Consider the following 14,083-nt stretch of genomic DNA (forward strand, 5'->3'; position numbering starts at 1 on the left):
CAAAGTCGAGGAGCCGGAAACTAAAAGATCTGCCAGTGAAGGAACTAAACATGCAATCTCAAGGCACTTTAGAATAGAATAGAATACAATACAATACAATAGAATATCCCTTTATTGTCCCACAATAGGGAAATGCTGGTGTTACAGCAGAAAAAAGATTATAGAAAAACATGATCACACAAATATGGACTTTAGAAAAGTGTGTAAGAATAACATAATGGTGAATAGTAAAAAAAAAATTTAAATAAAATACTGTACTGTAAAGTGTTTTAACAATATAAAACTGTGCACCTGGAGAATAAATACACAACATACAGCTATGGACATTTTTACAATAATGGATTTAAAGTAGCAGCAACACCAGAGATGTGCAAAATAACAGCAGCATGTTATTTAACTGACTAAGATGGATGGGAGTGGTGGTTATAAAGTCTTACAGCTGCTAAGAAGAAGGATCTATGATTACGCTCCCTGACTTTACAGAGACAATTCAACCAGATCATACAGTCAGATTGAAAATTGGAAAACCAGCTAATTACATCGACTCATTGACTCAAAGTCAACCCCTCACACCAAGCATGCTTATGGCGACAGTGTAGAGAAAAGCTCTGTTTTAACAGGAAGAAACCTCCAGCAGAACCAGGATTAGTGTGAGCAGCCATCTGCCGAGACCGACTAGGATTCACGAAGACGGAAGCAAACATACAGAAAGAAACAGAGATACAAAAGCTAACTGGCAACCAGCTCCACAGGCGGCCCCGTCCAGGAAACACACAGCCAGGCAGATGAGCTCCGAGCCAGCTCCCATGCCAGAGGATGAAGAGAGCACATCCAGCCAGTCACAGTCAGAGAAACAGGACTACACTGAAAACAGCCCGATCTTGAACATCTACAAACTAGAAAGGGTGTTGATGGCAGCAGGACAGCTGATATTTCTCCTCAGGATGGAGTCAGAGCCACACAGGAACAGACCAGATGAAGCTAATATGAGAAAAAGCAGAGAGAGCATAATGTTAGAGATTGAACTAACAAATACTGATTAGTGGGAGAATACAGATAGAATGAAGCAGAATGATGAAAAATGGTCCCTATGTCCTCCAGTCGTCATTATGTTAGGCTTAATTGCGCTGAAATTAGTGTAAACTGTTATATTTGGTTCATTATAGGATCAAATAACAGGAACTGTAAGAAAAAGAGTTAAAGTGCAACAATTTACAGCACTGCATGAAAGGACTCGGATCATGGTCTGGAAAACAGGAGGAATTAGGAAAGACAGATTAGAACCAAGCAGCATACAGTATATACAGGGAGTGAGGAGTGAATGCAGATGAGTCAGGTGGAAATGACTATCAGCTGAGAGCGAGGAGAGCAGAGAGCTTAGGGAGAGATTAAGTCATTAACAGGCAGAGAGGAAGGAACAGAAGGGGACCGAAGAGAAATTTAAATATACAGCTAAGAGTAGCAGCTATGAGCTAAGAATACAGTGAACAAAATGAACGAAAGCATACCACACTAAACGCCTGATCTTTAAACAATCCAAAATAGGCATGCTAAATTGAATTGACAAATATTGTAAAAATGTTGGTCGTAATAAAAAGAGGAAGTTGTAAGCCATGGAGCTGGAAGCAATGATAATTACATTATTTGATATATCATTGATAATATCATCAATAATAGTTTTTAGCACTTTACATTTGTATCCCAAAGTGCTGCAAAGTACAAAAAAAATACATAAAAAGTTTAAAATAAAAGATAAAGATTAAAGGTCATAGCTACAAATTTTTGTTTAATTTAATTTGTCAACAAGGATACATCCATAAAATGTTGAGAGCGGTGAGCAATAAAAATATAATTGTATTGAAAAGACACATGTATGATAATAACAATACATTTTGATGCATCTAAAATATATTTAGATATTTACTTTAGGATTCCAATTTTGACACAAAATGATTCTGCATCCATAGATATAGTTGATTAAAATATAGAGCTTAGGAATTGCCATACTATAGTAGATCTGTGATAAAGCTGACTCTGATTCAAATCAAGAAAATCAAGAGCACGAAAGCGTTGGTGCCGACTTGAGGAACAAAGGGGATCAGAAGGCAGGTATGCAAGCTGGTTGCTGCTTTTTGTTGAGACAGGCAAGTTAAGCATTTAGCATTAGCATAGGTGGCCCTGCCAACCAACTGACAAACGCTACAATTGAAGGCTGGGATTAGAACAGGCGAGCGTTAGTGTGCCACTTATTGCCCAGAAGAAGCTAAACTTGTAGCCTGCTGGAGAAGCTCCTTCTGACCTTACAGGGAAGCAAATTACACTCCAAAAAGCCAAATTTATGCCCACCATCTCCACTCAACAGTCACTTGTCCCAAAATGTTGCAAACCAAGAAGGATCCATTATAATTTAATTGAAAGGGAAGAAAATCAGCACCTTCAATGACTGTTTACAGCCTCTGTGATGGATGACCCTCAGTGGCTGTTTATATGCATTTTTTTTTTTTTTTAAGATGCTATTAAGTTCAGTTATTGTGTTTTTTCTTTTGGTTAAATTGCTAAAGATTGTTTGGAGTCATGCTGCATTCTGTGTCGGCCTGTGCAAATTTATTTTTCCTACTATTATTCTACTATTGTTAAAACTGACAATCCAAACATGTTGCAAAATCTCTCCCCATCATCCACAATTGTATCAATTCCTTATTGTGGCCAAGTCACTGCAGAAATATTTGTGAGTTTGCACCTAAACTTTTAAAATTATAGAAGCAATCCCTTTAAGGTTGGATAAATCGCTTTGCAGGTATTAATTATTAACATTTGCGTGTCCGTCATCCATATATTTGTACAGTTTGGTCATTAGAATATGGCTTGGATATTTAGGAAGGCACACAGCTAAAAAAAGATTGTTTTGCAAAGGCTGCCCAACGATTTGCACATAAACAGCTTTAGAACTTGACATGACAAACATCTCACGGGTATCAAGTTTATACAGCATTAATATTTACTAAATGTCAGGTTGTGATTGGTTGACTGTCGGACAGGTTGGGGGGAATCCGGTGCTCTTTGAAAGCCGTGATGTCACAGTGAGCAGCGGGCTAATGAATAGCATTCACCCCAGGCTGTGTGCAGAGTTAATAAACTCCTGCTAGCTGGGATAATTAATGCTAGGCTGGATGCCCCCCCTCCCCCAACCCCCCACTCTCACCCCCACTCCCCCAAATCAGGCTGCCTTTTTTGTCATTCACTCAATTAGTTCTCAGCCGTGCCAGAGGTCACTTTTAGGAAAATTTATGGCTCTTGAGGGGAAGTGTAATTTTTACAGCCCAAATAATCAGAGGCTGCAGAGCGTCTTCAGGTCAGAGATAAATTAGGGTAAATTGGAAGATTTACACTTGAGGGGGGGATTTGTTCTGCCCTCATGTTTCTGTCGTCCTCTGTGTTACCGCAAAATATTGAGTGGAGTAACTGTTGTTCCTGCTATGTGAAAATGCTTGGCCCTGCAGAAACTCTGCATGTCCTCTGAAAACATCTGACCAGCAGAACATTAAATGTGTTCGGCTAAATCAGCGTTTAATTGGGCTCATGCCTCACCTTAGGTCGGGTCTTCCCTCTGCTGTGTGGCTTAAACAGACAGAACAGCTTACAAAGACTTTAATTTACAAATCATTTCTGCCTGCTGAGCTTCAAGTCATGCTTTAAACTCTAAAGGACTGGAAAAGAACAGTGATTCCTGATGGAGTCAGAGAGGACACAGACTCTACTAGTATCTGAGTAGCTTCATTATCTCTGAACTCCTCTCCTTGTGTCTTCCAGTACACTTCGGCACTGACCTACGATGGGGTGATGGTGATGGCCGAGGCCTTCAGGAGCCTACGCAGGCAAAAGGTTGATCTATCCAGACGTGGGAACGCCGGCGACTGCCTCGCTAACCCTGCCGCCCCGTGGAACCAAGGCATAGACATGGAGCGCACCCTGAAACAGGCGAGAGAAACACAGATCTTGTGTTGGACTGAATACTGAAAGGCCAGGAGGGCCTGAATGCAACTTTTTCTTTGATAAAAGTGTTGAGGCAAATTATTACAGGACATTTAGTTATGTTAGGATCTGGTGGAGCTTTCTATAGATTAAAAATATATGTATGCCAAAAACCAATCAAACTAAGTTATCACACCAGTATATTCATATTAATGCCCACAACAAAAAAACATTATAAAGCACTATAAAAATAAAACAAACGTTCACATACAGGTTTACTTTTTGTTTATAAATGTTGCCCTTCTGAGGCTTTATGAAGGCAAATCTGTGTGGTTCAATATTGTGTCAATAAACTAAAAAAATGTTGAGTGGAGAAGCTTATAATCAGCCTTATATTTTTTATATATTAAATTTGTTTATTTTCTGAGAATGTGTTTATTTAGGAGCAAATATGCAACTTAACAAAAGAAAAAGTACACTATATTATATTATTCTCCATGTTAATCCCAGATTGTTCATTCTTCTTTTCCAAAAAGTGCTTTAAATCAGTCCTACCTGTCTTTATTCATGCTGGGTCAGATCCTGACTTTTGAAAAAGGAGGCAGGGAAGGCAGAATAAAGCTTTAGCCTCGCTGCATGCAGTTAGCCAAGCATTCCTGCTAAACCAGGTTCTGGAAAAGGACGTTTCTTGCGCCATTTCTCTCTCTCTTTCTCTCCAATGAGTCTCCAGCTCCAGCAACTCAACCTGTCAATCACCCGCAAAACGTCTGCGCTTTGGCGGGAGGTGGTGAGGAAATACACTTCCTGTCACCTCAGGGCACACCAGAGCTGCATCCCAAGCTCTCCTAACCCTTTTATTGTAGAGCAGCTGCATGTACAATCTTTAACGAGAGTCAATGGGTAAAGATTGTTGCGCCCTAGGGCGGAAATACGTCCCCAGTCCAAAGAAAAATGGAATGATGCTTTCCTCCTCATTAAAGATTATATAGCTATCTTGTACATCTAAAAAGTATATAACCTTTATATATATATATATATATATATATACCAATATCAGGCGGGGCCCTGATCCAGCACTAAAATGGTGGTATCGGTATCATCGAGTACCAATAAATAGGGCACCGATACCATTTTACCAAAATCTATGGTTGATACCAAAAGTTTATTCAACTATTGTCACCCATTCCAGGTAGGAAATAAAAAGTTCTACTGGATTCACTTTGTTTTAGTCTTTTTCCTGCTTCACAAAGGTAGGCAGCAGCTTGACAAATAAAGGATTGGCAATTATTTTACATCCAAGTAGTATGCAGTCCTTTATATATACACACACACAATATCAAACGTATCAAGATGGTATCGGTATCGGCCAATACTGCACAGCCAGGTATCGGGCCAAAAAATGGCATTGGCAGCAACACTAGTCTTAATCAGAGTGTGTGTGGCGCCCTAGCGCCCTCTATTGACCAGCCACCACTGGTTTTGATTGTCACATTCCAGCAAACTTTTGGTTTATGTCATATGACAGACTAGCAATTAGTTATACATGGTTTTCAACATTTTTCACAGAAACACCGACAACTGGCATCCATTTTTATTCAGCTCCTTTATTGTGATACCCATTCTGTGCTGTATTTACTCTATTTCTTCCTCTTAATTTGAGCTCTGAGCCAATATTTGGCTCAGAGCTCATTTGCTGAGTTGTGTTTCTCTTCCACATAAAAACCACTAAAGCAGCTTATTATGCCGTTACATTTAGAAAGTTATCCTTTGTGTTGAGAATGGTTGCTATTACATCACAATAATTTGAACAGCTTATTGAAATTGGATCAGTTATTAAAATCAAAATTCTTGCATGTAGAAAATTAACACAGCACACCAATCTGAGCAGATTATTCTACTGTAAGGTGGCAGGATCAGAGTGTGGAGATACTTTTCTCCAGCAGGAACAGAGAAGACTGACACAGTTGGTTGAAAATGGATGGAGAAAAATCCAGGACCAATTATGGGAGAGGCTGGAAAATATCTCAGACTGAGGGGGAGGTCCATCCTCCAGCTAAACTTACAGCCAGAGATATTATGGATGGTTTAGATTAAAGAGCAATAATGTGATGAAATGGTCTAGTCAAAGTCCAGAGCTAAATCCAGCAATATATCTTAAGCAAAACTTTATTAATATGGATGCTCACAGATACTGTCTTGGCAAGTTAAGACATGCCCAGAAAGATTAACAGCTGTAACTGCTTCTAAAGGTGATAATATGCCTGTATGGACCCAGAGGGACTAACTACAAATGTACACCGCAATTTTCAAATCACTGTTTCTGAATCTTACCGTGCATTAGTTACTTTCTACTTCATCTGTATGTATGATTTGCATTGGATTATCACTGTATAAAGCCCAGTAAAATACAATGAATTTTGGGTCTGGAATCAAATAAAACAATACAAAGTTTAAAGGGGTGAATACTTCTGCAGAAAGTATCCATCTTGCTGTCAGCCAAGTATTTAAAAAACATAGACTATTCATATATAATCCCACCATCTGTAAAGGTAATCTGAGCCTGTGTGTTTCAAAGGAGGAACACTGATGTTCCTCCTGCAGAAGGCCCATCAGATGCATCAATTTATTCTCCACTGCTCCATGACACTCTCTATCTGTGTGTTCCTATCTCCCTCTGTGTGCAGGTCCGGCTGCAGGGACTAACAGGTAATGTTCAGTTTGACCACTATGGCCGAAGGGTCAACTACACTATGGACGTGTTTGAGCTGAAGAATAATGGACCAAGAAGGGTAAGACATAAAAACAGAGTCCAGAGCCATTTTTGGATATGCTTACACACATTATCTGCATGAGATTGTACACATGAGGCTTTTGACTCATTTGTGCAGTTTCCTTTCGTATCTATTAATCTATATAAATATAACTGTTATGATTCTTAAGTTTACAGCAGCAAGGTTTAATTCTGGATGGATTTTTAACGATGTCCACTGTTAGGAAGCTTTCCCTCGCAGGATAAAATCATTAGCTTGACAGCATGCCTTGGAATGACCAGCAGCTGGGTAATGGGAAAGTCCAAGGAACTCAGGGAAGATCTGAATGACAGAATCACACAAGCTGTGGAAGGCGCTTTGAGTCTGTGCTTAACAGCTGCAGATTCCAACATCTGTGGTTCAAACTAGAGAAGAGGAACCTATTTAGATGCAAGATAACTTTTCCAGGAGAAGACCCAACCTGTCCCCCCAGGAAAGAGGAAGCACCAAGTGGGGAACATGCAAGTCTCAATATCGGGATGATGGAAGTGGAAGGCAAAGCTGATATGTTTAGTTATTAAATGAAGCTGTTCTACCACAACAACAAAAAATATCACTGGAGGAGTAAATGTGTGGCCATTAAACCTAAAACCATTGTCCCAACCTCCAACGGGGGTATCATTATGCTGAGAGCTGTGTCCAATTTCCAGTGTTACTGGTGTACCTCCACTATTTTATATAGTTTATCTTAAATAAAGAGCTAAATGGTTGAAATTAGGACTGATGTTTCCAATGGGATTAAAAACAAAGATCCAAACTGGTTTTAAGAAGAAACTGACTTAGAATAATGCCAAAGGTTCGCTGACACCACTTGTTTATAAACATTGAATTTAATTTAGGGTGACAAAAAAGATTCAACGGAGGTAAAAAAAAAAAATGTTATCCTTAAACTCTGCAAAAATAACTATATATAAATCAAAAAGGCCCTAAATGAATGTTGTAATTTTTTCTAAAGAGTTGATTTACATTCCTGATCTAAACTCTGTACACTATAACTAATGATCAGCTGTTGCATTTAATGCTGGACCTGCAATAATGGAGAAATAGAACTTCCATAGATTTGATCGACTTAGTTTTTTGTTTTGGTGGTTGGAGCTTTTACACCGTCTGGAGTTCCAGCAAGAGCAAGAATTCAAACACATAAGCAGGCTAACACACAGCTTTTGGAACAGCCTTCCTAAAGCTATGGCCTGAAACTTGTTGAAAATATTTCAGCAAAGCTTGAAAGCCCTGTTAAAGCCGGAAACGAAATCAGTTTAAATTAATCATTCCAGTATAACTGGGGGAAAAAGTTAAAATATCAGGCCAGAATTATGCCAGGCACCTGTGGTACACTGTTTAGAGTATATGTTTGACTGTGTGTGGATTAGAAAGAAATAGGGCTGAGCAACACTAGGAAAACAATATATTAACAACGTATAGTGGGCAGACAGATGGACACCCTAAATGTTTAGATCTCTAATTTAACACACAACCCTTAAAACAATAATTCCATCCTACAAACAGTCCTTTTGCAACTTAAATATTCTCTACCGTAAGATTGTTTTTTTAAGATGTTTTGCAGTATTTGAGGTACTACTGAAGTGAGTTAGTTGGTAAGGACTGGATATCCTAAATCTATAGAGTTTGCTTTTGGATTGAGCTAAAAATGTCAAAGTTCAATCACCTGCAGCTACTTATTACGGCTCTTGCAGCATCAGCTGCTTGGAAAACAAGGGTCAGTATTTTAAGTACCTCCGCTTCTCCACTGCCTATAAATCAGAAAAATATCAGAGACTCTACAGGCCACTTTGATATATGAATTGGTTTAAGCTTGGAAGGATTTAATGTGTGTTCTGCCATTTTCCCTTATCATAATAAGTTGTAAAAAAAAACATCCTTGGCATCTCCGCCTCTGGTCTGAGAGGATGGATGTGTGTTGAATAGATTGAGGGTAAAAAAAAGGTAGTAAGAGAGTAGTTGAGAGAGTGATGGAGAGCGGATGAAGTGAAACAGAAGGCAATCAAGGTAGGCCGGTGGAGGAGAGGGAGAAGAGGAGTTCCCATCAATCAAAGGCTGCTTAGGCCTGCCCTGCTCCACCACAGTCAGGCTGCTTCAGGATGCAATCCACGTGTGGTATAAGTGTGAGTTTGTGCAGGGTCAGAGCCGCTCCTTCATATTTTCCATGTTCTTCAATCATCCTGAGGCCCCAGCATGCAGGAGGCGTCATGGCTCCTTGTTCTCGCCACCTGCATTCTCTCTGAGCTATGGCTGTTTACAGCGGCTGTCAAAACCTGTGCATGATCTATGATCAATATATCAGTCTGACACAGTACTGCTTTCATGATACTGGCATTTCATCATGAAATCAAGCATTGGTCATCCCATTACTTCATGGTCTGACATTCCCTAGTCACAATATGCCAATATAGTGATCCTGTCTTGCACTTTGACCCCAAAGGACCTCTGGAAGGAGACGCTTAACCTAGCTGAATGAAGAGACAAAATTAGATCTCTTTATATTCATGTTAATGGTATCTTTAAGTGGTAACAAAGAATCTCAGCTGGTTTCACACAAACCAATACAAAAAAGCTAATTTGTTACAAAAATACTTTTTTTGCTTATTAGATAAAACTGTTTATCGAAAACAAAGAATTCCTTAAGGCTTAAGCTAACTGCTATATATATTTCTAATGCTATTACATTTATCTAAACTATAAACTCTTAGATATTGATAAAATATTAAATATTAAAAAATTGCATACAACATAAAATTAAAAAACACCACCTTTTTATTTTGTGTTTATATAGCTAATATATAAGGATTAGCTAATGGACGGTTTAAAATTTTATTAAATGCTTAAAAAAAATACTTTTAGAAATACTAAGAAATACTATTAAATGCTAATTGCTTAGATTAATTTCATGACCTTTTTTTCCAACCAGCTAATGATTAAGTTGGCTATTAAGCTAAGATTTAGTAAATATCAAAAAAATATTGGATTGGATAATGGTCTGATTTACTAAGCAAGTATGGAGGACCAACTCTGCCATATTTAAAAATAAATACAGAAATAGATAAATGCTCAATAAATGTATCACGGTTATGCCGAGAGAGTGCCGCTGCAGACGGGCTGCGGTTAGACCTGGCTGCCGTTAGCTTCGGAGCTCCACTGGTGCTGCGCTCCTCTCAAGTTCGGAACATTTTCTTTTAAATTATGCATTAAATCTTTGAATGGGCCATGCGGTGATGCTAAAAAGCATAATATTCTCGCCTCAAATAATCTTAAAACGTACTTTTATTGGACAACAGCAACAGAAAAGAGAACATTTAACTTAGTACTCTGAGCTCTGTGAGTTAAAGGAAAATTCCGGTTTTTAACACTTTTAGCCCATTTTCTGTAGTGTCCAGGATGAAATCGAATGATCGACACCAAAATTTTGACAATTGGTCCTGTCTCTGCTATTTGGCTCATGCAGAATCACCCCCTGGCTGCTTCAGAATGGCTTCCATAGAGCATGTCCGATAATGTCCTTAAAACAACCTTAAACGTTCTTTTTTTAAAATATGCTACTCACCGGGTCGTCAGCGCTGTTCAATGACGTTCCAAAAAAAGTTTCGTGAAGAAAAACCGTTCCTGTCTTGTTTTATTTAGCATTTTGTGAATCCCATTGAGTTCTGTTGGAATAGTCAATATCCCTCCGCCACCGGAAACGGAAATGGGGCCTGTTTACGCTTAGTTGTAGTCTTTTCGCTTCACTCTGTGTACTCCGACGTCGAGGTGCTAACGTCTCTGTTAAACACTTTAAAAAACTCTGAAAATGGAATACGAAAGGTGGATTCTTGAGGAGGACATATTGGACTTTGAGTTTGACGGTAGAGGATACCGTTTTGAACCGGAATATACTGAGGAGGAGTATATAGAGACATTGTCGCCAACTAGTGGTCTGGAGTGTGCAACGCTTCAGATTCGAACGGGAAGCGGAAGTTTATAAGCGGTTGTGATGTATCGGAAAAAATAGTTCTGGGATTTACAAAATGCTAAATAAAACAAGACAGGAACGTTTTTTCTTCACGAAACTTTTTTTGGAACGTCATTGAACAGCGCTGACGACCCGGTGAGTAGCATATTTTAAAAAAAGAACGTTTAAGGTTGTTTTAAGGACATTATCGGACATGCACTATGGAAGCCATTCTGAAGCAGCCAGGGGGGGATTCTGCATGAGCCAAATAGCAGAGACAGGACCAATCGTCAAAATTTTGGTGTCGATCATTCGAATGCATCCTGGACACTACAGAAAATGGGCTAAAAGTGTTAAAAACCGGAATTTTCCTTTAAGATGATGGACCGCCAAGCCAACCAATGAGCAGAAGTTGACTCTCTAGGACACACCCCTCCTCATTTGCATAATGAGGCAGAAATGCATACAGAAATGTAAATACAACAGGCAGAAATGTAAAATGGGCAGGCAGAAATAAATAACTAAGGTAAAAAAAAAATACAAAGGAAGAAAACAGACAAAAATATTATAACATGCACATAAATAAATACTTAAAAATATAAATAATTAAAAAATAAAGTTGAAGATTATAAAGGACAAAAAATAAGGTAAGTATTACAAAGGCAAATAAATAAAGAAGCTAATTAAAAGAGTTATATACTTTTATGTCTCACTGTATTATTTAATTTCTACTTACATTTATTTGTTTATTGTATTTTTGTTGGCAATTAATTGTATGCATATATGTTATATGCTTATATATTTATTGAGCATTTATTTATTTCTGTATTTATTTTTAAATATGGCAGAGTTGGTCCTCCATAAGCAAGAAGTTTAAAAGCATATTTTCAAATTGTAACTGCTTATGCTAATTTTTCTGTTGCGCTAGATTGAATAGTTTATAGTTGAAATATGAAATATTATGTTAATGTTAGTTTAACTAAATTTGATCACATTTGTATTTCTTGCTAATGGTGTAATCAACCAATGGGAGAAGAAAATGACCAGAAGTTAAACATCAAGGGAGCAATAAATTACCAAATTCTAGTGGTTTTTGATTAAAATTGAATTTTTTTTAACATAAGATGTCACACCAACCCAATTAGTATCATCGGGATCATAGTGACTTATATTATATTTCTGTCTAGCATTCAGCTAATTGCACAGTGTGACATTTAGTGTCCTTTGAAGATCAAATCTAAAGCATGTCCGGTATAGATGGACAAACTCACCTGAGCATGAAATTGATTTCTAAGAAAATAATTAGATTGTTGCTGCTTATGAGAATCATATTATTTGGTTCATGCGTTAGACTGTTTGACTTATACAGCGAGGTTCATCTCAATATTGTTTGAAAAGCTTTGTCACAGTATGTTAGCTGCCTGAGGACAGCCAGACACTGAAAGGACAAGGTTCTCTGTTCTTTCACCCAGAACATGTGCAGTAAACTAGTTTAATAAATGTCAGGAATCATTTTATCTCCATAATGAAGTTGTGAGATTAGGTTCTCATGCTTTCCTCTTCCTTGCAGATTGGCTATTGGAATGATGCGGACAAACTGGTGCTGATCCAGGACTCCCCGCTGCTTCCTAATGACACCACTGGCATGGAGAACCGTACTGTTATTGTTACCACCATCATGGTAAGGGACCAGCATGCGCCTGTCAGCGTATACATTCACGCATGCGGCATTACTTTCTGCACTTTATAAAATGATTAAGAGGTGCTTGCAGGTCATTTTCTCAGTTTCACAGAAACCTTTTATGCAAACGTTGCTTCTTTTAAATGTTTTACTAAATTAATATTCCTGTGCAATGCTCCAATTACAGCTTATCTTTAATAAGTTTATCTACAAACCAAAAAAAAAAACAACAACTGAGATTTAACTGCCCCTGTTTCAAATGCATCTTTGGCAGAGAAACCCATGAAAGATTGGTTTCATTTATCCGATTATAAGTAACAATCCAACTTTTATCTTCCAACACCAGAAGTTAATGACAAAACGATCTGAATCATTTAAAGCATCTGTCACACTGAATGGCCTCTGCATGGCATGTGAATCTATGGCTGTAACAGTGACTCTAAAATGGCTGACTTTTTTGCGGCCAGATGTTGTTGAGCGTTACTTGTAGCAGCAGAGAGGAGGGAGAAAGAAAAAAAGGAAGGAGGTGGGAAATGAAGAGTTACAGCTCAGCAAAAATCCTCCCTCTTTTCAGCCCCTGATGAGGAACCCCATTTTAAGAAACTGATCCCCAGTTGGACGCAAGCAAGATTTGAAAGTCCTTAATGGCAGAGTGATGGACACAACACCCCGAGCTGAAATGAGGCCCTAAAGAACCTGGGCAAGAGGAGAGACACAGCAGCTATGTTAATGGAACCCCTGTTCAGATATCTGAACAAGAAATGGAGCCACTCAGAGCCGTAATGGAGCCCCTGGAGAGGAAAAATGAAATGCATATGAAGGAAAATGCGGGGTTTTATGTTTCTGAGAGGATGGTGCTCATGGATGGACATCTTTTAAGACTTAAATGAGTCTCCAACTCCTAACAGTGCACCGTCTCTTCACAATCAAGCTCCCATTTCAGCTGCACTGTACACCTTTATGTTTGTGTGTGGTCCATTAATGCTTAACAATGGATGTTTTTCTCAAAGACTTATAGATGCTGGACTGTAAAGTAACAGAATTGCTGTTTGCTCTAAATCTGTCACTTTGTCAGACAACCTGCTCTTACTTACAGTATATTACACACCCGGAGGTCTACCTCTAAGCCCTAAAACAGCTTAGAAAGACTAAAGCTTCCATAATCATCCCAATTCATATCCATCATATTCCGGCTTTAAAGATTTTTTTCATGACAGCTTTCTTTTTTCCATCGCTGCTTTTAAACTTGTATGAACATTCTTGTTATCCGTGTTTTTTGGGAAATGACTAAATGTTACCTGCCATTTTCTAATTATTTAATAACCCTCCCTTCAATGGCCGCCTTTAGATTATTAATTTAGGAGTTGGACCAAACGTACTGCGTCACTCCTCTTAAAAATATAATAGGATGATTGAAAAAATGTCTGAAACTGATTATAAAGATAAAATCACAGCACCTGGAGAGACTAAATTCAACTTATCGGCAACCCCAGGTTCTTCAAGTATTGTCCTTATTGCTAATGTCATCCAAATCTTTAAACTACCATGATTTCTTCAAAGGTCAAATGAAGAATGTTTGAAACTCACATAATTTAAAAACAGTCATTGCTTGTTGTCAAAAAGTGCATAAAAAAAAAGCATTATACTAAGGTAATAGTAGTATTTAAAAATGTAAAA

General features: G+C 38.2%; 1 protein-coding gene across 1 annotated transcript in view; it reads left to right on the forward strand.

Annotated features, from left to right (window-relative positions):
- LOC107081866 (glutamate receptor 4) overlaps window positions 1-14,083 on the forward strand; it is a 119,732-nt gene that overhangs the window by 33,985 nt on the left and 71,664 nt on the right. The window contains exons 5-7 of the mRNA XM_015370205.1: window positions 3,811-3,978; window positions 6,657-6,761; window positions 12,296-12,406. Coding sequence (XP_015225691.1) covers window positions 3,811-3,978; window positions 6,657-6,761; window positions 12,296-12,406 — 384 coding nt within the window. The remainder of the gene's footprint in view (window positions 1-3,810; window positions 3,979-6,656; window positions 6,762-12,295; window positions 12,407-14,083) is intronic.

Source organism: Cyprinodon variegatus, unplaced genomic scaffold, assembly GCF_000732505.1.
Source record: "Cyprinodon variegatus isolate N-32 unplaced genomic scaffold, C_variegatus-1.0 Scaffold43, whole genome shotgun sequence".
Taxonomy (NCBI): domain Eukaryota; kingdom Metazoa; phylum Chordata; class Actinopteri; order Cyprinodontiformes; family Cyprinodontidae; genus Cyprinodon; species Cyprinodon variegatus.